The sequence below is a fragment of the Drosophila mauritiana genome, chromosome 3L (assembly GCF_004382145.1).
Source record: "Drosophila mauritiana strain mau12 chromosome 3L, ASM438214v1, whole genome shotgun sequence".
Lineage (NCBI taxonomy): Eukaryota > Metazoa > Arthropoda > Insecta > Diptera > Drosophilidae > Drosophila > Drosophila mauritiana.
This window is the reverse complement of record NC_046669.1, coordinates 14,483,098-14,508,249: the sequence shown is the minus strand read 5'-3', so window position 1 is coordinate 14,508,249 and position 25,152 is coordinate 14,483,098. Positions and strand designations below refer to the sequence as shown.

At 41.2% G+C, this 25,152-nt stretch overlaps 3 protein-coding genes and 1 long non-coding RNA gene across 5 annotated transcripts in view; 1 reads left to right on the top strand and 3 right to left on the bottom strand.

The window, feature by feature from the left end:
* Positions 1–8,686, bottom strand: part of LOC117140897 (echinoderm microtubule-associated protein-like CG42247) — a 52,343-nt gene extending 43,657 nt beyond the window's left edge. Inside the window, exon 1 of the mRNA XM_033304053.1 lies at positions 7,765–8,686. The gene's annotated coding sequence lies outside the window, so the exon portion shown is untranslated. The remainder of the gene's footprint in view (positions 1–7,764) is intronic.
* Positions 5,076–5,889, top strand: LOC117140898. Its single transcript, XM_033304055.1, has 2 exons — positions 5,076–5,343; positions 5,410–5,889. The coding sequence occupies exons 1-2, from the start codon at positions 5,129–5,131 to the stop codon at positions 5,588–5,590; spliced, it is 396 nt and encodes a 131-aa protein (XP_033159946.1). The 5' UTR covers positions 5,076–5,128; the 3' UTR covers positions 5,591–5,889.
* Positions 8,687–10,773: 2,087 nt separating the features above from the next.
* On the bottom strand, positions 10,774–14,996 carry LOC117141414. 2 transcript variants are annotated; one of them, XR_004459484.1, is made up of 4 exons: positions 14,503–14,996; positions 14,076–14,254; positions 13,701–13,848; positions 10,774–13,635 (listed from the first exon to the last, which is right to left on the bottom strand). It is a non-coding gene; the product is annotated as an uncharacterized LOC117141414 (long non-coding RNA). The 2 variants fall into 2 exon arrangements; XR_004459485.1 differs by lacking the exon at positions 13,701–13,848.
* Positions 14,997–17,267: 2,271 nt separating this feature from the next.
* The window catches only part of LOC117140078 (Ig-like and fibronectin type-III domain-containing protein 2), a 69,161-nt gene continuing 61,276 nt past the window's right edge, over positions 17,268–25,152 (bottom strand). The window contains exons 11-18 of the mRNA XM_033302830.1: positions 21,922–22,075; positions 21,722–21,839; positions 21,175–21,367; positions 20,871–21,117; positions 19,901–20,579; positions 18,949–19,265; positions 18,644–18,888; positions 17,268–18,142 (exon numbers count right to left, since the gene is read on the bottom strand). Of these exons, the coding sequence (XP_033158721.1) occupies positions 17,774–18,142; positions 18,644–18,888; positions 18,949–19,265; positions 19,901–20,579; positions 20,871–21,117; positions 21,175–21,367; positions 21,722–21,839; positions 21,922–22,075 (2,322 nt within the window). The 3' untranslated portion in view covers positions 17,268–17,773. The remainder of the gene's footprint in view (positions 18,143–18,643; positions 18,889–18,948; positions 19,266–19,900; positions 20,580–20,870; positions 21,118–21,174; positions 21,368–21,721; positions 21,840–21,921; positions 22,076–25,152) is intronic.

The window sequence follows — 25,152 nt, the reverse complement described above, 5'->3', positions numbered from 1 at the left end:
GCTCACATGAAGGACTCTGGTGCTGCGGCAGCGGCGGCAGAATCCACGAAAAGTCGATGGCCACAAAGGATGTTTTGTTTGCTGTAAATGCCCACTGTGCAGCAGCATGCACACACACGTGCCCACCTTAAATTTCCAGCTAATGTACTCACGTGCAAACACCCACTCATGCACACACACACACCCACTCCCGCACATGCACACACCGATGCAGAGTACGAGTAAACAGAAAGTGCAATGCAAGCCACTAAAAAGTCCAATGCCGCCGGCATGCATTTTGTATTGCATACTTTTCTGCGCCGTGGCCGAAAGAAAAAGAAAATTGCAGGAAAATGGCAAAATGGCCGGGGTGGCGAACATTGCATTGGGTGGTGGGCTGGCGAAATGCAGTGGAAAATATTGTGCAAAGGGCGCGGTCAGAAGTTGACAACGACAACAGAGCCAACAATGAGGCATTTTTAATGTGACCATTAAACAATGGCAACGAGGACAATGAACACACACACAGACACATATACACATTGAAGCCAAAAAGAGGAAAAGAACACATTGACTGCAGTGGACGGCGAAAGTAATAGTTTACCCAACAAACCAAATTTGAAAAAGATATTCCAAACGTTTAAGACTTAAAAACAGAGGTTTATATCTTGATATAATTGTAGTAATAATTATTTTGAGCAGGCAATCGATTTCATTTCCAAGTACTTATTCAATTGGAAGTACTGATTTAATTGCGATTATACAGCACTTGAAGTTGAATCAAGTGGCGCATTGGGATATCCGTTGCAAGCCAAAGTTTCCCAAGACGTGGAATGTACATATATATCTATAAATGTGCGGAAAGAAAGGCAGACTTCCCATTCAGCTGCTGTCAGTCGCGCGCGAAAACTTTTCAATACAAAGTATGAAGCCCATGACGCTACTAAAAGGAGACATTGAAGAATGCGACAGCCCCGATGAGGCGACGGAAACAGTGCATCAGAGGGCCCAGGAGCAGGCCAAGAGCTATAAGCCAACCAACGAGCCACGGTAAGGACTTTCGGCCAAGACGAGCCACATATACAACTGAATGAACCGCAACAAAGGCACTCAACTGACTCCGATTGCGACTCCGGCAACTACTATGGCTACAAGACTTGGTCATTGACTATACAGACGAAAAGAGCGTATTAATAAGATTGGAGTACATTTATATTTTTTTGCTTAAACTAATTTAGAATGTATTATAACAATTAAAGTAATTATTTTAAAAATATTAAAGAAGACTATTGTATAACTGGTCAACAAAGACTGTACACTTTATACATTTAAGAATGTGCACTTAAACATAAGCTAGAAACAAGGAAAATTAATTGATTGATTGATCAATGCTCATGATATTTTTCCACCGTGTAGGGCGTCTGCGATTGCGGCTCAGGCTTTGTCTTGCCACTCAGCTGCACAACAAACCCCCACCCACCGCCGCGTTCCCATAGACGCTGTTGCATTTGGCCATGGACAAAACCGCAAGCAGGGCGAGCATAACAAGAGTTCTTTGAATGGCATGGCAAGGAAAGGAAAGGAATCGAGCTGAGGGAGGTGCTATATAGAAGGGAGTCGGATGGCTGACCAGGCAGCTGCCATGTCAAACTGAATGAATGGATGGGTATATGGCTGGAAGGCAAACCGACCACAAGCAGCCCAACAGCTTGGCCAACTTATGTGAACGCACATGCACTGCAACAAAAAGCGTTCGGCAGATTAAGCAAAAAAATGAATAAATAGTTACATAGGAGTTTTGTTATGTGTAAAAGAAATTACAATTTCTTTAGATTTTTATACGAATTATTATCATAACCAATTTCATACAAAAACTGAATTCTTCATCATAATTTTCAATGAACTTAGTAAAATGCTTCTAAAAATAAATTGCTTAACAGAATACTAATTGCATTGGCCAAGTTGCTCACATTTTTCAGTGCTCAAACACATGCTTTGGCACATAAGAATGGATAAGTTGAAAAGTGGGAACGGAGGTCCTGCCAACGCATGTCAAGATGGCCGGCCAAGAAGAAAAGCTCATGTCCTCAATTGTGAATGCGACCAGAATTGTAGTCGTAGTCATAGTCGTAGCCGTAGTCGGACCCATTCCCAATCTCACTCTGGAACTCGTACTCATCCTCGAACAAAAAGTTTCAATTGTCTCTGGCCGAGAATGTGTGAATGCGATTGTCCAAGTTTCTCATTTGCGGCAAGGGTTTGGATCCGTTTCGGTCTCGTTTCCTGTTGAATGTGGGCACAATTAATTTTTGTTGCGTACATGCAGCATGTGATCGCAAGGATAATGATGATGCAGATGGCCATGCCTTATGCGCCCATATTGTGCAATCCCTGGCCTGATAAATGCCCCACTTGACCCTTGTGCCAGTCGAGACGTCTCCAACTCTTTCCGTTCCCACTCGCAATTCGGGGTCCTGTCTTTTGTGGCCAGCCGGGGGGCTTTATCTCCATCTCAGATAGTGTCAGCACCAGAAACTTTCGCCATTAATGAGTTATGCAAAGCTCGAATGGAAGCGGGTGTGCACTTAGCGCCACATCCTGCATCTTAGAAATTTAATTCAAACCTGGACATTTGCTTAACCCCAGAAACATATATCTTAAATCTAGAAGTTGTCTCAATTGAAAGCATATATTCCATGGATTTTTGTTTTATGTTTTTCTTACATGTTGAATTATTATTATAAAGAAATTACAATTATTTTAAAATTTATTTTTTTTAATTTCTTAAAACATTTTTTTAAATGCGTAACTAATTCCCATTTTACTTTAAAAATCTTAATTATTTAGTATTGGTAAAATCCCGTCATGAATGGGTTAAAGCTTGGCTTTCCTCTTTCTACATCTTTTCTCGTTAATAAAGCAAATGACCAAAAAGTTTTCAGCCAGGAAATTAGCATTTGGCAGCATTCGCTGTGAGCCAGTTTGGCCACAATGCTCCTCCATTTTCCTGGGGAAATGCAAATGGCTGGCCAAAGTGTTACGGTTTCTGGTGCTGCTTTTTTTCTCGCTTTTGCCACCGCGCAGTTGATGGGTAGCCATGATTAGTTTAGGTCGGAGGATCGCAGACATAGCCATTCCCATTCCCTACGTTCGCGCCACACGCCGTGCCACATGCCGCATGCCGCATGCCTCATGCCGCATTCTGCTGCCCACAAGCTCGCGCTGTTTTGGCATCAAATGTTTCGCACTGAGGCTCTGCTTTTAATATGATTGCAATTCCCGCTGCGCGGCTCTAGCGAAACACTCGCATTCACACGGCTGGATGGTCCACTTCGCGGTCGTGGATGCACTGCACCATTGGCGACTGCTCCAAAATGGTACATCACTTTTTTAGGAGATTTTGGGCTTTTATCAAGTCTCCAATATCCGAGATCAAAGTACGAAATCGAAGTGAACAAAGTTTAAGTTTATTTGTCGACAAATTACTTTTATAATTTTGGGTGCACTATTTATTTGTTCAGGATGCAGTAGCAAAATACAAGATATAAATATAAATATTTTAAATAAGAAAATGCAAATGAAATTGTTTCACTTAAGTCGAGATAATAAATTCTCAGATAATAGTTTATGATTATAACTTATCTGTTTTGTAAGTGAAATTCCTAGAGTTATTATAAAAAGTAATTCTTTGCCTACGCATTTCACCAGAAAGATACTCCCCATTTCACCAAGATGCGCTTTCTTCAAACGGGAAGAATTGCAAAAAGAAAATTACAGCGGACAGCGGCAATTGCACACGAATGACATTTCTACTGGCGGTTGGACATTAGATTCGCTTCGCTGGGCCCAAATGGTTTTTGGCCAGCCGTCGGTGTCGTCATAGTCCTGTTGGCATTGGACCATAGTCCTTCCACCTTTCGCTTTCCTTTACTTTGTGGTAATTAATGTACATATATATGGGTTCGTGTGAGCTTGTGTCTGTGTGTGCGTGTGTGTGTTGGGCGTCAATTACTTTGGCTCTTGCAGTTGGCCGGTTACAAATTACAGGCTATGAAGGCGCCTCGCCTTTCATGTGGCGAATCCTTTTTTTTTTAACTTTATTGGCAAATCAATTAGGTGGCTTCAAATTGTGTTTGGCTGCTGGTCAGCGCTTAATTTATTTCATTTCACTGACCGACCGACCGAACGAGCCTTCCTTCAAATGAATGCCAAAACTTTTTGATCATTTTTATTTAATATATATACAATATATATGGCATTATTTTTGGCTCTACCCATGCCAGATGTTGTGGCTCTCGGTTCTCTGCGGTCGTCGTTATTGCCAACAATCAGTTATGGATCGTGTGTTGATGGTGAGGAGATTTTCATAGAGGAGGGGGAATCAGCGTAAAATTTAATTAGCTTTAAGTGTGTTGGTTGCGGCGGTTGTTCGGGAACGTTGTTGTTTGCTACGGTTTCGTAATTTGTTGTTAATTACTTTTTGCAGAGCGGCTTTTTATTGGAAATTAACGCCAGCAGGTTTTCGGTATTCCAGTGTGTATTTCTATTTGTTTGCGGCAGTCGGTGGGCGGCGGCGGGGGTTTGCTACTTAAATTGAAATCAGCCATAAATAGGCATTAAACTTGGTACATAATGATTTTAATGGCGGTTTTCTATATTATGCTGATTACTGTAAATTTTCGGTTTCAATTTGCCCGTTGTTATCGATTTCCCCCTTATCTGTTTTTTGCTGATGGCTATGTTGTTGCTGCCGCTGTCTTTTTTCAATTTGCCCCTGTTTGTGTGTGGAATTCGAAATAAATTTATCTAATGACTCTGCCATTATTTGCCTTTTCGGCGCACATTTATTTTATGGCGAATTCAATGCGTTGATTTATGGGATGTTTTAAAATTTGCATAATGTTATTAATTCGACTCAGAGTTCGACTGGCTTAAGATGTCCAGGCTGCGATCTGAATAGATAATCATAAATTACTTAGGAATTTAAGTGCAATTAAAAGCATTCATGGTATTAATATGCAACCATACCATTTACAACTTAATCGAACAGAGCGTTCTGATTAAATAAATCATTTTTTTACACTTTCTTTGTTTGAATTACTTGTCACAAATTTGACGAATTAGCATTTTTAAAACTGTATGGAACGAAATGAATGAATCCACGACAAGTGACTGCAGCACACCCAAGACACAAATACCTATTAAAGGGATTCTTAGACAGACCAGGGAAAGTGTAACTGAGATCTTTACCAAGTACCGCCAAAAAGTGGGCAATGGAGCTCTCCAGGCGGTTCAGAGGGTCAGAACTTCCCAACAATTGAGTCTTATAAAGCCAAGCTTGCGTTGTGAAACCAAACGACAACGGTATGTAATTGAGAAAAATTACAATAGAAATTCAATGGTATGCGATGTTCCTAAAATATTCAACAGCTTCTTTAAAGGATATGGTTGCGAAGAGGTGGCCACTGTGTGCCTTTTGGTGGTCATTCTGTTGATGCTCTTGTTTGGACTCTACCTGGCCAGGAACTACAATCACGCCTTTATCTATGGAAATGGCGGATGCCTTTCGACGTTTTTGTGGACATACGATGAATGCCAAATAATTACATAGGCACAAACGGTTTTGTTTGTATATGAACTTTATTGATGCTCAATTGGTTGTGGCCAATAAACTGATAGCCACTCATGGAGCTCCCTTTTCAGCCAAAATGTCAAAGCTTAATTGCATCAATTTTACAATTTTAAACAGTCCACCACTCAGACAAAAAGGGGTGACCTCCGCACCTTTAGCTAATTAGGCCGTTGGCAGAGTGGCTCTTTTTTTTCACCGATGGGGGGCGCTGCCAATCATCAAGCTGTTTAAATAATAAATCACTTTAAAATTAGTTTGCCAACTTGTGCAAGTTGAGCGACAGCAAATTAGTGAAAGTTAATTAAAACTATTTAAATTGCAAATTATTTTAACGTTTTTCACACACATCCACACGCCCAAAAGACCTGTAGTCGTGTAAAAAGTTGGAAACGGAATTAACGCACACCGCCCACCAAAAGAAGAACTCAAGCCACCCGATCCGTATGAGTGTGCGCTCGTATATATATGACTTTTCACAAAATGTTTAAATGAGGGAAATTAAAAAGGGGTACAGGAGGGCACACGGTGGAGTATCTAAAAAAATGTCAAGTTGCCCTGGGATGGATGGTAAAGTCAACCGAGGCGGGGGTGCTAAAAAAGTGGGAAAAAAGGGAAAAAAATTAAAAAGAGGCGGCGGTAGGCGTTGGGGCGTGTACGTGTGGCGCAACAATTTGCATATAAAAAGGGTTGTTAGACTTTAAATAGCAGGCATGGCCTATTATATGCATTAGGCCCCAGATATGGCGGGGCATTAAGATAAGGCACTTACGCCCAGCTTACCACGCTCCGTATTTCGTATTCCAAAGACCCGGGTAACTCCATACACCTACGCAAAAGTTAATTTATGCGGGCATGTCTGTGCTATCCACCCTCTCTTTCACGCTGCCGGGTGCCGTCTCTTTCGCTCGCCAGTCTGGCTTGTTGAAATTTTAATTAAAGGGAAAATATTTAAGGATGCAGCAGCAGTAGCAGTACCAACAGCACCACCGGCAGGAAGAATGAATTCAAAAAAAAAAAAGCATAGCGAAGCGAACCAAAGTTGAATGGAGTCAACGGGATCGTGGAGTTTGTGGAATAACCCGCATACTCTAAAAACTTTTGGCCTTGCAAAGAACTCCGGCATCATCATCATCACTTGACAAGTACTTGGCTTCCGCCACTGACTTTTGCTTAATTCCTAATGACGGCTTCCCAACTGCATAGCACGTAAACAGATGCGAAAAAATAAAACAGCGAAGCCAAATGTTTGACTCATAAACGTGAGATAATTACTAGGATGACAAGAAGTCTTCTAAACCGGATGGTATGAGTAAAAAGGTTGACTTTTTCTTAAGAATTTGCCTGAGCATGGCAATTCCGCTTTCATAGCTCTCCAAAAAATGTAAGCTAGTTTGAACTACTTTAGTTTTAAAAGCATGAAAAGAACTAAGGAAAGTTATAGCTGTTTTTTATACTTCAAGAGGGTTTATCGACAGGATCTTTATCTACAAACCAACTGTCGTATTGTACTGAAAGTGCACTGCCGATTAACTCTACTAAGTGAACTCTTGAAAAATGCAAATCAATTGGAGTCTCAAATCTCTGCACTATTTAATTAATTAACTTTCAATTACCTTTGCCGAGCTTGCAACTCTTAATTAGTTTATACTTTCCGTATCTCTTGCCTTGCCTTTCCAATCGAAACTCGAGCTCTTTGACATGATTTAACCTTTGGACCGGTCTGGACGCCCCAGTCCTCGTACTGGTATTTCAATTAGCAGCCTAATAGAGGCTGAATGACTTCTGACCCTGCAACGTGCAACAACTGACCGCAAGGAAGGCACGTCGGCAGCCTCCAGTTGCATTTTGGCCAGTCAGCCCGCATCTCTTTAGGCCAACCGGATTTTTTCCGACTCCAGTCGGAAGATCACGAGGCAACAATGGATGGAATCAGAATGCAAAGCACTTGGAAAAATTTCAGAAAATTCTTCATTTTCATTTTTATGATTTCTCCTGCAAACGGAGAAGCTAAACGGCTTAGACCTACCACCATTTACAAAGCAGCAGTAATTATCCAATAGATTACTTTACAAAATTCTTCCAAGCTAGGTAACTAACTTAGTTCAAGAGTTTAACAATAATTTATTTCTTAGTTTAAAAACAAAAATAGTTACCTGGTCTTGTTTTCTCTGCGTTTGAGCATCAGCGACGTTCGCAAATATCTCAATTGAAAATGACTTGGTACGTGAAATCCTCCACCTGATGTCTGCCTCCATTTTCGGGTGTGGTTGTGTGTGTTTCGGCCTGAATGTTGACCGGACTGCTTTTATGGGGCTCTTCTAAATCAATTTGACAGGGATGCGGAATAGAGCATGCCAGGAACTCATCAGGACCGCAACGAGGTCCTCTTCAAAGCGATTAAACGTGGAACGTTTGTGTTAGTCAACATAGTTTGACATTCCAAATTAATGAGCACTTAAGCGCACGCATAACGCATTTATTTTGCGAGCAGGTTGGTATTGGGAAATGGGGCGTATGAGGATATCTGTGTGCTGACACTTTGCCGATGAACCTGCCAGCACGAAAGTTAAGTGTCTCTGACAGACAGACACCGAATTTGGTGGCTAGATTACGGCACACACACTCACTGGGCATGATTTATAGGGTTGCCACGTGGAATTATGCATGTACCCGGCCAGAGATTCTAATTATGACGCATTAATCACCGAGCGGCAAGTTTATATATCTGCTTTTTATGGCCGAAATATATAAAGCAAGTGCTATAAATTAGCAAAGATTTGTGGGCATGGTCAAAATGCTAATTTCAGTATATAACCTTGGCGCGCAGATTTTCAAGCACTTTAATGTAATAAATGAAAGGTGTATTATAAATTAAAATAATACCCTTCACGTACGGCTGGCAAATTAAAACAAATGACATTTTACACAGTCACTCGCAATCGCGCACACGGAATCGTAAAAAGTGAATGAGAAATAATAAAAGTATAAAACGGGAACTTAACGCGCGTCCCGCGATGAGAATAAAAATAAAAATCACCTCAAAGCAGTAAAAATAACAAGAAAAACTAAATTTTTCATAAATCCCCAAAGCAACAACAACGCAAAAACCTCATATAACTGTGGCCGCGCACACGCACACACTCGCACATACCTATAATGTTGAAAAGAGGAAAATTAAATCAAAAACATAAAAATAAATATTAAATTTTTTCAGGTTGCCTGCGCTGCAGCGCCACAAAACAAAAAGTATAAATAAAGGAAAAACAATCCGCGTTGCGTATACGCCACGTTGCGGTCGGATTCAGATCTGCCATTTTGGCCCCAGCTTGTTAAAGCTCACGTGGCTGTCAAACGATGTCAGTACTCCACCGGCAGCCCCCTCAGAAAACGGAGCAGGAAATTAGACCGAACGCCAGAAGAAGTCGCACAAAACAAACAGACAAAAAGTTAATTGTATGAAATCAACACACTTAAAGTCAACAGCAACAACGAACACCGAGCAACTCGAACAACAAATACGCTGAACATGTTGACAACAGTCAAGGGCAATATTAGGGGCAGGCCCCAGAGCCCCTGTACCCCGGAAAAAGCCGGGGAAAACGCCAGCAAAGTGCTGGCAATGATAGCAGGCCAGGGAAGGGGCGTGGCAGTGGGAAAGGGGCGGTCGCTGGAGCTGAAGCTAAAGGCAGTCAAGTCGATCTACAGCCAACAGTCAGGCGTTGAAGAGCAGGCAAGGACCAGCTCACACAGCATCCAAGGACAACTGCCGGGTACAGAGAAAAAACTAGTACGTGATAAGTGATTAAAATGAAAATAACAGCACGCTGTTGAAAAAAATTTAATCTAATAACTGTCACTTTTAACTTCTGTTGACATAAAGGAAAATCATGTTAATTAGTACTGTAAGGGCTTATAAGTATAATACTAAAGTAGTTATAAATCATTTTATTTGCATGGTAATAATAATTCAATTTTTAAACCATTACCTTATTGCCTTTTTCCTGAAAATGACAAATGCGTTTATTAGAGATAAATAATTCAATACTCATAATACATTTTTAACTTATATTTTTGTATCACAACATTAATCATTTTTCTTACGAAACTAATGTTTAGTATCGTTATAATTTATGTAATTTGAAAACACAAAAATGTATTGTAACTTTAGTTATATATCTTACTTAAAAAATATTGGATACACACAATGCAATCATTTGAGTTTATTAATTATTCTATTAGTTTTTCCCAGTGTTCGAGTGCGAAAAGAGTAAAATGATGGAGCTGCTTTCTTGGCTGAGCTGCTCGCTGCACATGAAAAAGATGAAACTGCTCTCGGTGTTCGGTAGGTAAGCTAAATACTCAAGGATCCCAAGGATGGGGAAGGACGAGGACCCAGCGCAGGACACTCGAGCAGAGACAGACAGTGGAGACAGTCAGACAGTTGGCCCAGACAGAGACATACCTTGACACTCGCTTGCTCTTTGGTGCAGGAGGACGAGAACGAGAACGAGAACGCCGGAATGTGTCCTCGTTGTCGTACGAAAATACTTGAGCAAATCGTGTTAAATCGCGCTCAAGTGTTAAAGTAATAAGCACTTTTAATAAATAAAGTTGAAAGGTTGCCCGGGTATGTGGCTGTGCGGGTGCGAGGGCGACAGCGTCAACACAAACACGCCCAGACAAAGACAGATATTCGCAGGCAATTGCGGTGCTCAGGAACTTGTTTGTCTTCTAATGGTCGGGGTTATTACATTTCTTCTGCAGGTGATTTCGAAGGAAATAAATTGGAATTGGCATTCTGGCTGAAAAATCGGGAATATTGAAAGGTTCGTGCTCGTATGGGGATTGTCGATTTTAAAATCGATAGTTCATCAGATTAATAAGTGGAAGGCAGTTCTCAATTGGATTACTTAAGTTCAACTATGCCCGAAGCTAATTTCGCTAGAAATAATTTAGTTGGGCTTAAAAGTGTAATTTAAAAGGAAATAATATATATATCAAGCATTTTATTCATATATGTTGAAAACAGAATGCTTAAGAGGCTTAGACTTTTGCAGCAGAATATTTATCAAATGAATGATATTTTAATGGCTGCATAAACAAAGCCAAACAAACATCATTATTTTAGATGACAGTCCATGTGCTTAAATAAAAGTCAAAGTGAAAACGACAAATGTTTCTCATTCCTTATTTGTGTTCACAATAAAATGATTTTATTTAATTTCTGCTCTCTCAATAATTAAGCCAACTGAAGTACTTGTGTGAGTAATCAATTCATTTAACACATTTCTATTCAGCCTGAAGTGCTGCTCATTAGTCTTTGATATTTTTTACGCATTCTCGTGAAATCCACTTGAGCGCAAAATATCAATGTAAATCACTTAAAGGCATAATTAAAACAATATGTTGCATGGAAAATGCGTTATATATAATAACGGGTAATTTAAAAAGTAAGCTGAAATATGCCGGGCATAGCAGCGATAAAGGGCGTGGATGGGGGCGAGTGCATCTCGTGGATATGAAATTACAATGGCGAGTGCATTAATTCAATAATTAACACTAATTATGTGCGCCAGGCATTTATTATGCAGTGACTGTCATTCGACTGCCGACGATCTGGCAGTAGTGGCCGACCCGAGTAGTTAATTATAATTTATGCATAATTAAAAAGATATTTATTAAAAAAGGGATGACAATAATGCAATTCATATTGATTGGGTAAGCCGGGGACACTCTATATTCTCTATCTCTCTCCGTATCCCTCTCTCTCTCTCTTTCTGTTATCCCCTGTTTTCAGGACACAAGCGCACACACAGACACACACAGCGAAATCCTGCCTAATACCGTTAAATGCGCCATCATTGTCAACAGCCGTGGCCTGCTTTTAGGCGCCCGTTTTCATCCCCTTCTGCTCTCCTCTATTAGGAGCATAATTTTCCACGGCCATAATCACTTTAAAACAATTTCGTGTGCGCCACATTTAATGAAAATTAATTTAAAACTTGCAGAGGGTTAGGCAGCGCCTTTACATACACACACACACATAATTTTTTTCGGGATTTTCTTTTTGGTTCCTGGCAAAAAGCCGCTTAAATTACCCCAAAAATCCCAGACATATAATCTTTTGCCAGCTTTTCTGCCTCTGTGTGTGTGTGCGAGAGCGGCTTTTTTGTTTTTACATTCAACGAAACTTTGGTTAGCTGTCGGCTGGTGTGGCAATCACTTTTGAGCGTAAGCTGCGCCATATTGTCTGCCATTATTGTCAGCGTACGGGAAACGGAAATAGGGTGTCATATTTTTCACTGTCTGCCTGAATGTCCTGCCCTTCGTTTTCTGTGTGTGTATGAGAGCAACTGACTGTGTGTATGTGTTGTAAAAATGCGTTAAGCTCCACTCGTGCTTAAGCATTTCAGCCCGGCCCTTTCTGTTTGGCGGCTTATATCCGGCCAGGAAGAGTCCAGCTTATGACATCGGAATGATATCTCATTACCCGGCTTAAGCAAGTTTAACGATTCTCAGTAATTTCAGAACATTCACACATGAGCAATTAATTTTGGTCGACACTGCAGTGACTGTATGGAACTGGCCTCGGGGATAATGGTGGATTTTTTGGTCAAGGTAATTTTATTTCCAGGTACAATGCTTTTCCTGGGATTAGCTTTTATTTTATATGAATGTGTGATAATAATTTGATTACCTTTTGTATGTTAAAGCTATATTATTGTACTGCATGGCGATCTTATATGAGTGTGTGATCAGTTTTTACTATACACAGCATATTTCACAAAAACGAAAGATTTTTATGTATGCTATAGTTATTAGTTTTAGAACTACTGCTTACGAAGAGATTTACAAAAATGACTAGGAGATTTTTGAACTCAATCAACCATTATAAATGTCGTAAAAAGATGCAAGCCAGCAACGATAAAAGGGAAATTAGAAAGTATAATGAAGTGTTTCAGGCATTCCTTTATATTTTGTTTGTCTCATTACCCGGTCACCACCCACAACTCACCTCCATCAACTTTCTGCTGGCTTTTTGCTGTTTTCCACCACGAACCGCCTCCCCGTGGACCAAAGTGTTCGCGTTTTATCAAGTGCCACGAGGGCAACACTCATACGCCATGTGCGCCATGAATATTTGTTAACCGCACTGTAAACTGTGTTTACAAAAATGTTTGCCCCGTGTGCATGTTGTTACTCGTACAGTTACAGTATGCAAAAGCGCTTGAACCGCCCACTACGTCCCCATACCCCCACCCACTGAACAAAAAACATACAAATACAAAAAGCCAGAGAGCAGGGAATACCGCACCTGCGGTTCTTGTTCTGTCTTTTGACACATCGCACTGCTAAAGGGGGAAAAGGCAGATGTTTTTAGCCGACTTTTGGGTGTAGCATTACGCATACGCCGCGTGGCGCTCACTTGGAAATGCCTGAACACATCCTTTGGTTAATGCATCTTGGAGCTTGGCCATTTGTGGTCACCAGCCAGATGTCTTTCATTAGGTGGTTAAGCTTAAATGGTATCCTGGTCCGGCCATCTGTTTTAGTTCTGATGGCGTGCCAGAACGTCTTCATTAAATTAAGGAATTTTCTCGACAGCTCTTAATTGTTTACGGAATTTTCTTGAAATTGTTTTGCATGGTTTACTTATGAAATGCTTAAGCAAATAACAACCGAATTAGGCGTTCTGCAAGAATGGACTGCAATTATTATTAATAAGTCAAAAATTATATTTTCTTTCATACGTAGTTGTTCATTTCAACATGCTTTCGAACTTATCGCTTAAAAAAATTTCTAAATGTAACAATTTGAAAGATATTAAATGTTTTGTTATCAAAAACAAAAGGTACAGGTGAACTCTTATCAAGCTTTATCTTTTGTTACATTATATTTGGGTTTAACGATTCCATCAGTTGCTCGAACGGGTCAATCAGGCTCAATTAACATAACGCCGGCCAAGTGAAGCATCCCTCGAGCCCACACTCACTCTCACACATATGCGGGAATTGCTGGAGCGCCTGGCAATAAAATCAACAAGAATGTATTATTGTATGCTGGATACTTACATATGCTGCATACTTACCGGAGACTGGCGGACGAATCGATTCAGACATTAATACGGATGTGCGCTTATGCCTCACGACTGATTCAAGTCAGAGGCCACCCAGCGGGCGCCACATATATTCGCATTAATGCCTCATATTTACAGCACTATTAACGCGAAGCATATGCTGTTGTAAATTATATAATTAGCACGCAGGGAGTGGGATAAAAAATAACAGAATCGATAGGTGGCATTTACAAACATTTATTATATGTCCAACAACATGCATGACCCCATAAAAAGTTAATTGTTAATTGTTATTACAAGTACCATAGTGTTTGTGTTGTGTAAAAAAAAATATGCCGAACAAACAGGCAGACATAAATATAACAATTATTTTAGAGCAGTACTTACGTGTGCGATCTGCTCTTGTTATTTTTTCCTCTGCATTTCTTCCCTAATGCGCTAAACTCACGCAATGCCATTAAACCCAAATTTTGTGCTGCTCCTGTCGCTGACTTCCACACAAATCCTGTGGAAATACCAGCTCGAAAACTCGCCTGTCCACGCTTTGGCAATTAAAACTCGAAGGCCTACGAAACGCACGACCCCGATAAGTAGGCAACAGAAATATGCAAAAAGAAAAATACAGAAGTAAGAAAACTGATTTGTGATTGCCTCGGAAGCTGTAAAAATTAAAAATAAATATAATTCTGCCAAAGCAAACATCGAGTAATAATCGTAAAGAAAACGAGCGAGGAATAAAGCCCAATGGAGAAGCAATGTCCAATAAAATTTTGAAGGACAGAGGCATTAAAAAATTAATTTCGCTGGCACTCACCCATTGTACTTTGACACGCAGCGTGTCTGTGAATTTTTTTAGCATTATTATTTTGTTTTTATTTCCCGTAGTTTGCAGTTCGTTAGAGTTAATTGTTTGGATGCCGGAAACGAGTAAACAAATAAAATCATTAAACCATTATTTAATATGAAATTTATATGTGTATAAGTTTTTTGTGGCCAATGCTTAAACCGCTGCCACTTATGAGTTTTTGCTTGGACTATGGCCTCTATTATTATTATTTTTTTGCTAGCCGTCGATTCGGGACTCGGCACAACATGGCGTACACAATATTTTCCATTTTTATGCCAAGATTTATTAGTTTAGCGATAAATAAAAGCTGCCGCTCTACATGGCATAGCACCATAGATGAGGGAATCCGAGGGGCGGAGGACCATAGTGGAGGTGAGCTCTCTGTCTCAATAAATCACTTGGCATACTGTGAAATTGGCTTTTATGTCCCCATCCATCGGTATTGCTTTCATTTCATTTGAGATTCTCGAATGGATCTAAATTTTAAAACAGCCCTCTATCTAAATCTATTATGTCATATCTGTTTGAAGTTATTGCCTGACAACCAGTATTGAGAGCATGTGAAGCGGCTGGGCATAAAAAATGGATGCGATTTGCGTATATGAAAATAGAATGGAATGTATTTGGTTTTGAAGTTATAACTAAAATAAACTAGATTATGTGCTATAGGAGGCTTTGTGGATATCTCTATATATTTTAATTCTATTGAAAAAACTAGCCTGACACGCATAAAAAAAACTTGAAATATTTAATCCTCTTAAAAAAATGCACACATCTTACTTTTTAACAGCTTAAATATAATTTTAGCTGATTTTGAAATGGTTCTAAATATCCTTCAAAAGAAAATAGTTAACGTCTATCTTAAACTCCTTAATTAAATATTATGTAAAATTTTTTTTTACATCCTCAACTTTTTTCTTCCTCACTTGTACAGTACCCCTTACCCAAATTCCTTCGACGACAAAATGCAACCTCTTCAACAGCAACTGCATTGATCAATATATTTTTATAATTTATGCATAACAGAAAAGTTGCAGCAAAAAACTCATTAGGGCCACCGCAAGACGAAGGCAAGCAGGTGTTCTCTTTCGACAAGGACACTCCACAACTGAGGTAATGTGCAATCAGCCACGAAGTGGGCAGCTGGTTGCTAGACAACATCATTTACTTGTAAATTTTCAGTTTTATCTGGCGACTGTCAACAGTTTTATCAGCATCTATAGCGGCAACCAGCCATCCAAGAACCTTCTGCAGTAGAGTAAACAAAATGCACAAAAGATTCAGAGGTTTCGGTGGACGTGTGTATGTGTGTTTGGGCACAAAGAATGCAGGCACTTAAACGTGTTGCATAATTCAGGCGGCGTTTATTCAGAGCCATTGCACTCTGCCAGCGTTCTCAGCAAACCATCAGCAGATCAAAAAACGGAAGTTACTCAAGAGCTCCTGCAACATTTGATGAGCTCGACTAAACTCTCGGATCCTGCTTACTTATTAAAGTGGAATTTGAAAGGATAAGGATGGCCACACACGGAGAAAAACAACACCTCAATCTGAATTTGGTTCCATTTCAATGTAATAAAGTGTAAAATTTGTTTTTCACTTTAAACTAAATAGCTGTCTGAAATAGAACAGAACAATATATATATAATCATATAGCTATGATTATCTTGATAGTAAAACCGGAGATGCCTACAAAGAACTGCTTTTTCTCTGCATGATAACTGGATGGATATGATGCCGTTTATATATTGCTTAGTGCTCAACCAGTTGAAGCCTTCCGTTGTTTGACATTTATGAAGTTTACTCTATCGCTGTTTACACGCCTTGCTCCAATCATACGAAAAATCTGCAGGATTTCACTTTCCGCCTTCGCTACTGCTTATTTTGCATAAAGAATGGCGCACAAGTGTCGTCGCAGGGGCCGCGCTGGTAACTAAATTATAATAATCTCTGGCGGCACAGGCTGTCACTATGATGGCATCATCCGTATCAGTATCAGATCATAACGGATTATGAGTGTATCATGTCGAGCGGCGGCAAAACTCCTCCATCAGGCGGCTCTCTATCTCTTTCGGATATTGTACTCGTAATAAAAAGGAATTTACATATGAAAGTTAAACTTTGTGCGCATATCGCTAGCTGTTTTCTCCTCCATCGGATGCGGATGCGTCCTTTTGCTAATAATGCCAGTGTGTGTGTGTGTTTGAAGAGGTACAAGCGCGCGTGGATGTACTAGTGTGTGTGTGTGTGCTAGTCGCCATAACGTATGCAACATTACACGAGCAAACATCTGACGGCATGAAGCGAACGGAGCGAAGCAAAGCTTCCATCTTCGTCCTCATCAAAATGAGAAGCGCAGGGAAAGGCGTAAACACGAGGACGCTACGAGAGGGTGGGGGGAAGGTTGAGGTTCAGTGGGGATGGAACCTACACAGGCATCTTTTAATACTGTAGTCTACCGTTGTTTACATACACTTGGAGAAGTCAAGCACACACAATGCAAAAGAATTATGCAAGCATATCATATAGCAAAACTTAATAAACTTTTTAAAAACTTAAACATATAACTGATGGTTCAGTTAAATAAATATATATCATAGACACAAATATGAATTAATCAAGTAAAATTTCAAAAGCGGAAGCAAAATCTTATGAATAATAATAAGCTATGTTTAGCACAACTTCTAGACCCAACTAAAGCCAAAATGAAAACACATTTAGCATATATAGATTTTTACTAATCATTGGTATTTTTTCTCAATCAGTTTTGCTTACTTCGTTACCAATTAGTTAATTATTTTACATTGTTTTCGTTTTGAATCACAGTTACATACTAAAAATTTATTACTTATTACACGCTACCCAATAAAGATTTTTGCAAGCAAAAATTTATGTTACCCAACGTTTTTTCGCGCAATGCATTCTGTAAAGATGTCACAGTACACACTGTCTACGTGTGCGTGTGTGTGAGTGTGTGGTTGTGTACTTGTATTTGTCATCGTCTGTGTTTTTGTTTGTGTATGTGTAGTTGTTTGAGGTTGCGCTTCGCGCTGTTTACACGGCCTATGTCTACATTTAGCGTATATATTTCTATATATATAGTATATATATATATATAAGTTCGCTAGCTATACTTGGTTGTTGTCGTTCATGTTTTTGTTGTCATGTGTCCCGTGTTGCGTTTGTTGTTATTGTTGCTGTCTGTCTCTGTGTGGTTGTTATTATTATTGTGCTACGTTTATGGCACAAGTTTCTTAAATCCAGCACCTTCTTGGCCAAGTTTGAGCTCTTCATAAATTGTGGGATTTACTTCATTGCACTGCGTATTGCTTAGCGGGTTATGAAAGTGATGCGCCGCATCTGCCGCACTCTTGTGCTGCTGCTGCTGTTGCTGCTGCTGATTTTGCCTGTTCCCCGTGAGTGCGACACCTGCCGAGGTGGCCGATGCCGCTGCCGTCGGCGCCGTTGTCGTTGTGGATGTCGTCATGGTGGCGGCGATGCCATTACGACCATGACTGTGACTGTTGCTGCTGCCGTTGTTGTTGCTGCTGCTCATCCCGAGGTGGTTGCCATTTTGCGTCGTGATGGCCGATGTGACGGTGGGTAGCTATGGCCGTTCATATATGTTTATGTCCGGGTGTCGATGTGTCGTCGGTTAGAAGGGGGAGGCAGAAAAAGACATTGACAGTTATAACACACAAAATATAAGTAAATACACACCTACGAAAAGCACACAAAAACATACAGCTATTATAACACTAAACAAACTTTGGCCAACTCGGAGTTTAGCAAAAAAAAAACTAGGGTGACAAAAGTCGACCACGCCGACTATATGATATCCATTAGATATTGTAGGCCTACAGCAAACTATTAATATGTTCCAATACATATTAAATTTATTAACAGAATAAAAAGATATTTTCGATCTACTGTTTACCTTTTCAAAGAATTCCTTTCTCTGTCAAGCGGACAACCGGTTTAGCGGACAACATTTATTTATAGTCCGCAACGGGTGTACATAAAATATTATATACCCTTAGCAGATATGCAGATACCCTCATAATAAAACAGAATGATGGAAAAAATGTCAATCGATCGTTGTACACACCTGCACCTGTTCGAGGCCCCTGGTGTAGGTGGGATTCTCGAACGCCACATTGCCGTTGGCCGATTTTCCGTAGCTGGAGCGCTGTCGGCGATAGAACACAATGGCCGCCGCCGCCAGGAGAATGGCCAAAATGCTGGCCACAATGCCACTAATGGTGCCCACGGCACTTGAGTAGCTGCTGGTGGCCGAGGTCACATGGTGCTCGCCGAGGGTGAACCTAATCGGATCTGTGAGCACGCTGGCACCTGCAAGACAAGTCGGCAAATTAAAACCTCGCTTTTTGGCCATCCAGGTAACCAACTCACCGTAGCTATTGCCAGCCTTCACCACCAGCTCGTAGAGCACATCCTTCTTGAGGCCATTAATGCTTATTGTTGTGTCCTTTACGTCGATGCGTCGTATCTCGAGAGCAGCCATCGCGTTGTTGCTGTTGCCCATACTTGTTGCATTATTCATGGCGGCCAGGGTATCCATGCCGGGATTCTCCATCGAGGAGCCTGAATCTGAGGATGGGGAACCCGAACTCGAACTCGAGCTCGACGTTGGCGGCAGAATGGCGGCCTCGTGGTAAAATATTCTATAACCGTCAACGGCATTTGGATTCTTTGTCGGCGCATCCCATCTGTAATGAAATAGTTTTCATAGAGCGACGGCGCCGCATTATGAGTGCTCGGTAATATTGTTGCAGGCGCGCACACACAACTTGTCTGGAATTTTAATAAATTTAATGCGGCACCAGGTTGAGTTCAGTTTGAAAGGTCCGCTGCCCTCATCAACCTTTGACGTTGACCGAGTATATTAAAGTGAGATAAAAAATCTCTGCTTTAATGGATTTGCGGTCTATTAGTGGCCCAGTCCTCACACAAGTCCCTCCTCACACATAACAAACTGAGGCACATGAGTGGATGTGCGGCACAGAGAAGGATAATGAATGTATTGGGTTTGGTGCGCTAAATGGATGAGTCTACTTCCGCTTCGGACAAAAGTGTTTAAGAGCTTAGCCGAGGGGTTGGAACGTGTCCCACATAGTTTGAGGGCTTAAAGCCAAATGGCTTATGCTCGGTTAAACTTTGTTTAGGTAGAACGCACATGACAAAAATAGATTGTATTAAATTTGTGGACTAAGGACGCCAGGGACCTCTCATCTTTATAATATCGAAAATACTATGCTGGTCCGTTTTGAATTCCAAAGAAGTTTCTTATTGAAAAGCTTACGTAAATATACTTTTTCAAGGACAACTTGATAGATTTACTAACCTGATATTAACTTCGCTGTCGGATACCACGCTCACTACAATATTTTCCGGCGGTCCAGGCAATCGATCGCGGTTCTTCTCAAAGCAACCCACAATGGTTCGGGCATACTGCAAACTGCAGATCTCCTTGGATCGAACGGATTCACCGCGGCACCAATTGAGGCACTTTCGGGGCACATGCTCATCCGCACAGCAGGATCTGTGATCCGAGCCATCGGCGGCACATCTCATCAGCTTGTCAAAGTCCACAATGCACTCAGGTCGATCCGCGATAGCATCGAAGTCCACATAATAGCTGCAGGCACTGCGACAAGCCATCGAAACATTTTGCGCCGCACAGCATTCGGAAACGTTGTGATTGAGCGCCGGCGTATTGCGTATACGCACCGATACCGGCGTGGTGGTGGCTCCGAAGGGATTATCCGCATGGCAGAAATAATCGCCGACATCGTTGGCCTGCAGCTTGCTGATTCTTAACGACATTGTATATATCGAGGGTCGGGATTCATTGGCTTTAACGGATATGAAATAGTTTCCGCCATTTATAACGGGCACCCTTCCATCCTTTTCTCTCCAGAAAATTGTCTTGGGCGCCGGCTTGGAGTCCACGGTACATCGCAGTTCGATCTCATCACCAATATTGGCCACGGTGATGCCAGCAGCCTGGATTTTTGGAGGATCTGCAGGGAAAAAAGTTTAATCTTAATCTTTTTTAAAACTTCAAATTTTATCATGCTGCGTATAAAAGGAAATATTTTATTTGGTTGTGCTAATAAAGTGCTTAAAATCAATCATAAAATTAAATAATAAAATAAATTAAATTTAGAACCTCCCTGCAATTAGTTTTAAATAAATATTTTCTAAAGCAATTTAAATGTGAGTATTTACTTGCAGTATTTTACATTTTGCAGCAGAAGGACACTTGACACTATAAGGCAGCTAAGCGAATTAACCCTCATTGCATTACTTACAGCATATGTTAACCCTCCTGGTGGCCTGCATGGGCACTCCGTAGCCGTTGTCCGCATAGCAAGAGACGTGCTCCATGTCGGCCGACACGTTGTGAATGACCGTGACCATGTGCCGCGAGGCGTCCTGCCGCACCAGATGTCCACCCACGTAGAGCGAGATGGTGGGAGCCGGGTTGCCGAAGGCCAGACAGAGAATGGTCATGGAACCGCCCTCCGGGATGTTGTCCGCCGGATGCACAGTGGGGGGCTGCAAGTAAGGTACACCTCAGTTAACCCGAAAATAAAGCCTGAAGTGAGCACTCACATCCACGAAGGCAGGCAGGGCGGGATCCGTCCAGGCCACCAGCGTCTCCGAGGGCAGGGAATCACCCCGTTCACCGACAGCCTCCACGTAGAGCACATGCTGGGAGCTCGGCTTCAGGTTGTTCATCCTCAGCCAGGCCAGCTTCGTTTCAATCTTTATGAATTGCTCGGCCCTCATGGCCTTGTGGTAAACTCTGCAGGAGGAACAAAAAAGGGGAAGAGGGAGTCTTAGATCCTGACCAAACCGGAGAAAAGACTGCAAATTGGTTTTTAAAACCTGCACCAACACACTTTAATGGTCTTTAAATAATTTATGATGTTTGCCACCTTTTTGAAAAATGACTCAAAAATAAAATCATAAATTCTAAAATCATTATATATAGTTTCAAGTTTATGCAATTAAAGTTATTAAACATTTACTTTAAGAGAAAAGCCCCCAAAATTTAAAACACAAATCCATATGTAACAACTGAACTATTAAAAACTTTTTAAAAATGCCCGCCAATTTTTTAGCAGTGTTCTGCTTAAGGCGCGTTCCCCTTGCTCACCTGTAGGTAATCCTCTCATGCGGATGGGCGTACTCCGGAGGCTGCCAGGTGAGCTGCATCCAGGTGGCGCTGTGGGCCACCACAGTCAGCGAGTGGGGTGGTGAGGGGGCTCCCCAGGCTGCAGTGCACACACACACATAGGAAAGGAGACCACACAACAATTAAATCTACAAATTTTGGATCTGAGTTGGCCAACTCACCTTCGCCGGTCCGTTGTTGGTCGGTTGTATTCAGCAAGAGCATGGATGCCGGCAGCGATGTGCCAAATTTTCCGCGCGTCACAACCGTAATTCGGTACAAGGCATTCGCATCCAAATTGGTCAAATCGATACTCGTCTCATTGGTGGTCAATTCCTAAGTGTATAATTGCATGAGTAGCCGACGACGAGACGGTAACGAGAACGAGAAAAAAATGTGTGAAATTTGCAATGAATAAAGTGAACTCAAGAATCATGAGCAAAACGGAGTCGACTCGCAAATACCCTTAAATATAGAGAACTATCAAAATATAATATAAAAGTATTGAATAAACAAAAATACCTATCTGTAATAATTGCAGTGTATTATATTGCTCCCCCAAGTATCCATTCTTAGTCAATAATAAATCACCTAAAAACTCGGTGATAAATCTTTACACAGCCATATACCCCACATACTGCACTTTAATTTTCCAATTAACCCCAAACTTCCACTCCTCCTATTGAGGGTCCTCCATTTCCCTTTAAACGAATAAAAAATTTGTCCAGTCTGCACTGCTGTCGTCTGCTCGTGGCTGTGGTTTGGCTTGATTTCGCTGAAAGACATGTCGGCATGATTAGTACTTTTTGTAATTGCTGCCACGCAGCGCAATTTGTGGTATTTAGCCCACAAAATGACACCACACCCCGTTTCCTACAGCGTCCAATCCAACCAGCTGCATCATCATCAGAGTCACTCGCAGTGTGCCATTGTCGCAGTCATTCAACTCATCGGGCTTTTCAGCCTGCCCCTATCTCGCCATCTGTGATTCTGGTCCCAGGTCCAGTTCCAGTTCCAGCTCCATGTCCCCACTGTCCGCACTGGCGCTATTTTGTTTCAAAAGCCATCCTCGAAATTGACAGCTATATCTCGGACTCTGGTCTATGCATGGAGGAGTGTTCCCCGCACACTCAACGTGACCCCAACTCCCAAAAAACCCCACTTCGCGCAAATCCACATTAAAAATCGTTAGCGTAATCTGTTGGTGTTACAGCTTTGGGGGCAGCTATATGCGCTGCCCTGTGGGAATTGGATGGCATATGGGTTGGGATTGAAAGTATTACATTTCTGTTCAGGGTAATCCTCATAATTATGTTGAAATGATTATTTTAATGAATCTGTTTAATAATTTACTATGGAGACAGTGTGAAAAAAGAGAAATAGGCTTGGATTTGTATTAAAGGATGCACAGTAAAATTAATAAGATGATTATTAAATATTGTCAGCAAGTTCTAAAAAAATTAAACCCACTAGTATTAATCTTTATCAATATTATTTTATTCAAGTGTTACACATTTTTAGATATATTTATGCCATTTGGATCTTCTTTTCAGAAAGCTATAATAAAATCCTAACGTCCTAATCTTTGCTTCATACCCTACAATCTCAAAACCATCTCAATCATTTACACACCGAATCGCTTGGCTGCCTGATGTTGCTGCTGAATTAATGTTGCTGCTGCGTTGATGTTGCTGCTGTTGCTGTTGCTACTGCTGTTGCGTTGTTTCATTCTGTTTCGTTTTTTTAATCTCCTGCAGATGTCGCAGTCGCGGTGCGGTTTTTTGGCCTTTAATTGCATTTTTGGCTGCGTAGCCAGTGCGAAAAAATGCGGCGCGTTAAGTAATTTATTTCGTTTTATGGCCTAGCGCTGTTTGTTTTTAAAGCAAAGTCAGTTCTGGGGGGCAGCATTAACTTGTTTTTATCAGCAGCTCGGCAGCAGCAGCAGCCGTGGCGGCATCATCATCATCACCATCAACGTCATCGGTGACCAGAACAGAGTTTGTTATTTCAGCTACTTAGTGCTGGCAATGCGCTAAAATTATTTGATTTGAGTGCCACGCTCCCTCCCAAGCAGCCGCCCCTAACAGCAGCGGCATCACACGATGAGCTTATCCGGCGTAACGAGTCATTTCGAGTATGTAAGTCAATGTCAGAGCGATGTTGGACATCTGTTCGTGGAGCCAGTTTGGCCAACCTCACTAAATATGTATGGAGGTTCATCTCGCTTATGGTTAGAGGTTTTATTTTCTGTATTTGTTTTTTTTTTTTTTGGTCATGCCGGGGGTCAAGTCGTAAATCTCAATTTCAGCGAGGTTTGCTTGCCCTGCTTGTGACAACTTGTGTCAAATATGAAATGCCGAGCAATGGACCCATTTTAACCTCAGAACCCGTCCGAAACGGGGAAGCTGAGTAGGGGTTAAAGGCAGAGATAGAGACATCCATTTGACACAGGTAGTCTGCGATAAACTAACTAGAATTTAGTGGCCACTGCCCGAGAGAATAAATTGCCTGGCTCAATACTAATTTCCTTCCATTAGAAACTTATCTAAAACGCATTAAATTCAAAGCCGAAAAAGATTGTCAAGGCAAAGAAGGGAAAAACGATTTATTATGCTCTCGACAGCCCTTACAGCAAAAAAAAAAAGGGCAACACTAATAGCAGCCAAAGGACTTTTAGTTGGGCGTGTGTCCTGTGTGTGTCGCGATTTCGCTTTGCTTTTTCAGTCCCCTTTCGTAATTACATTAACCGCAACTTAAATGTGCCACAATTGGCATGACGAGCTGGTCCTAACTGAATAATTAATGGGGTTACCTTCCAGAAATGGAGGTGAGTCGTCCCCAGCAACTACTCGAGCGAATAGCTGCTCAAAATGCATAGCGCGATGTCCTTCGGTACTAAGCTAGTGAACTTACAGAAATTAAACGCTAAATTAGGGATCCCTTTAACGTTTACTTCCACTGGAATATACTACGGGTTTTAAGGGTGGTTTTTTTAAAGCAAAAACAAATATTTAGTCTATAGTCGACTAATTCGTGAAGGGTCTATTATTTTATTGGATAATATTGTTGCAAATTTTAGGGCACTTACAATATGGTCATCCTTGATTCAATATAGCTTTGAATTATATATAATAAAAGCATACAAATTTGTTTCAAGTGTTTATCTACTGTATCTAAAGTCCTTCCCCCTAACGGGAGTCACATTCCGGCCATAAAACTAGGTCCCTCGTCGCTCATTTACCAGTTGTCTTGGCCCGAAGTCGACTGCAGTGACAAAGCACATAATCGCCGTAGCCCAAACCCCTTTGGCTCCTTCACAGCTGTATCAGAATATTTAATGTGTCTAATTTCTGGCATCGTGGTCAGTCCCTTCCCAACGTTTTTTTATTTTCCTTACTTTTCAGTGTTGCTGG

Coding starts and splice junctions, on each gene's coding strand:
- LOC117140898 (XM_033304055.1), top strand. CDS start 5,129: ATGAATGAATCCACGACAAGTGACTGCAGCACACCCAAGACACAAATA. Junction 5,344..5,409: donor TGTGAAACCAAACGACAACG/GTATGTAATTGA, acceptor AATATTCAACAG/CTTCTTTAAAGGATATGGTT.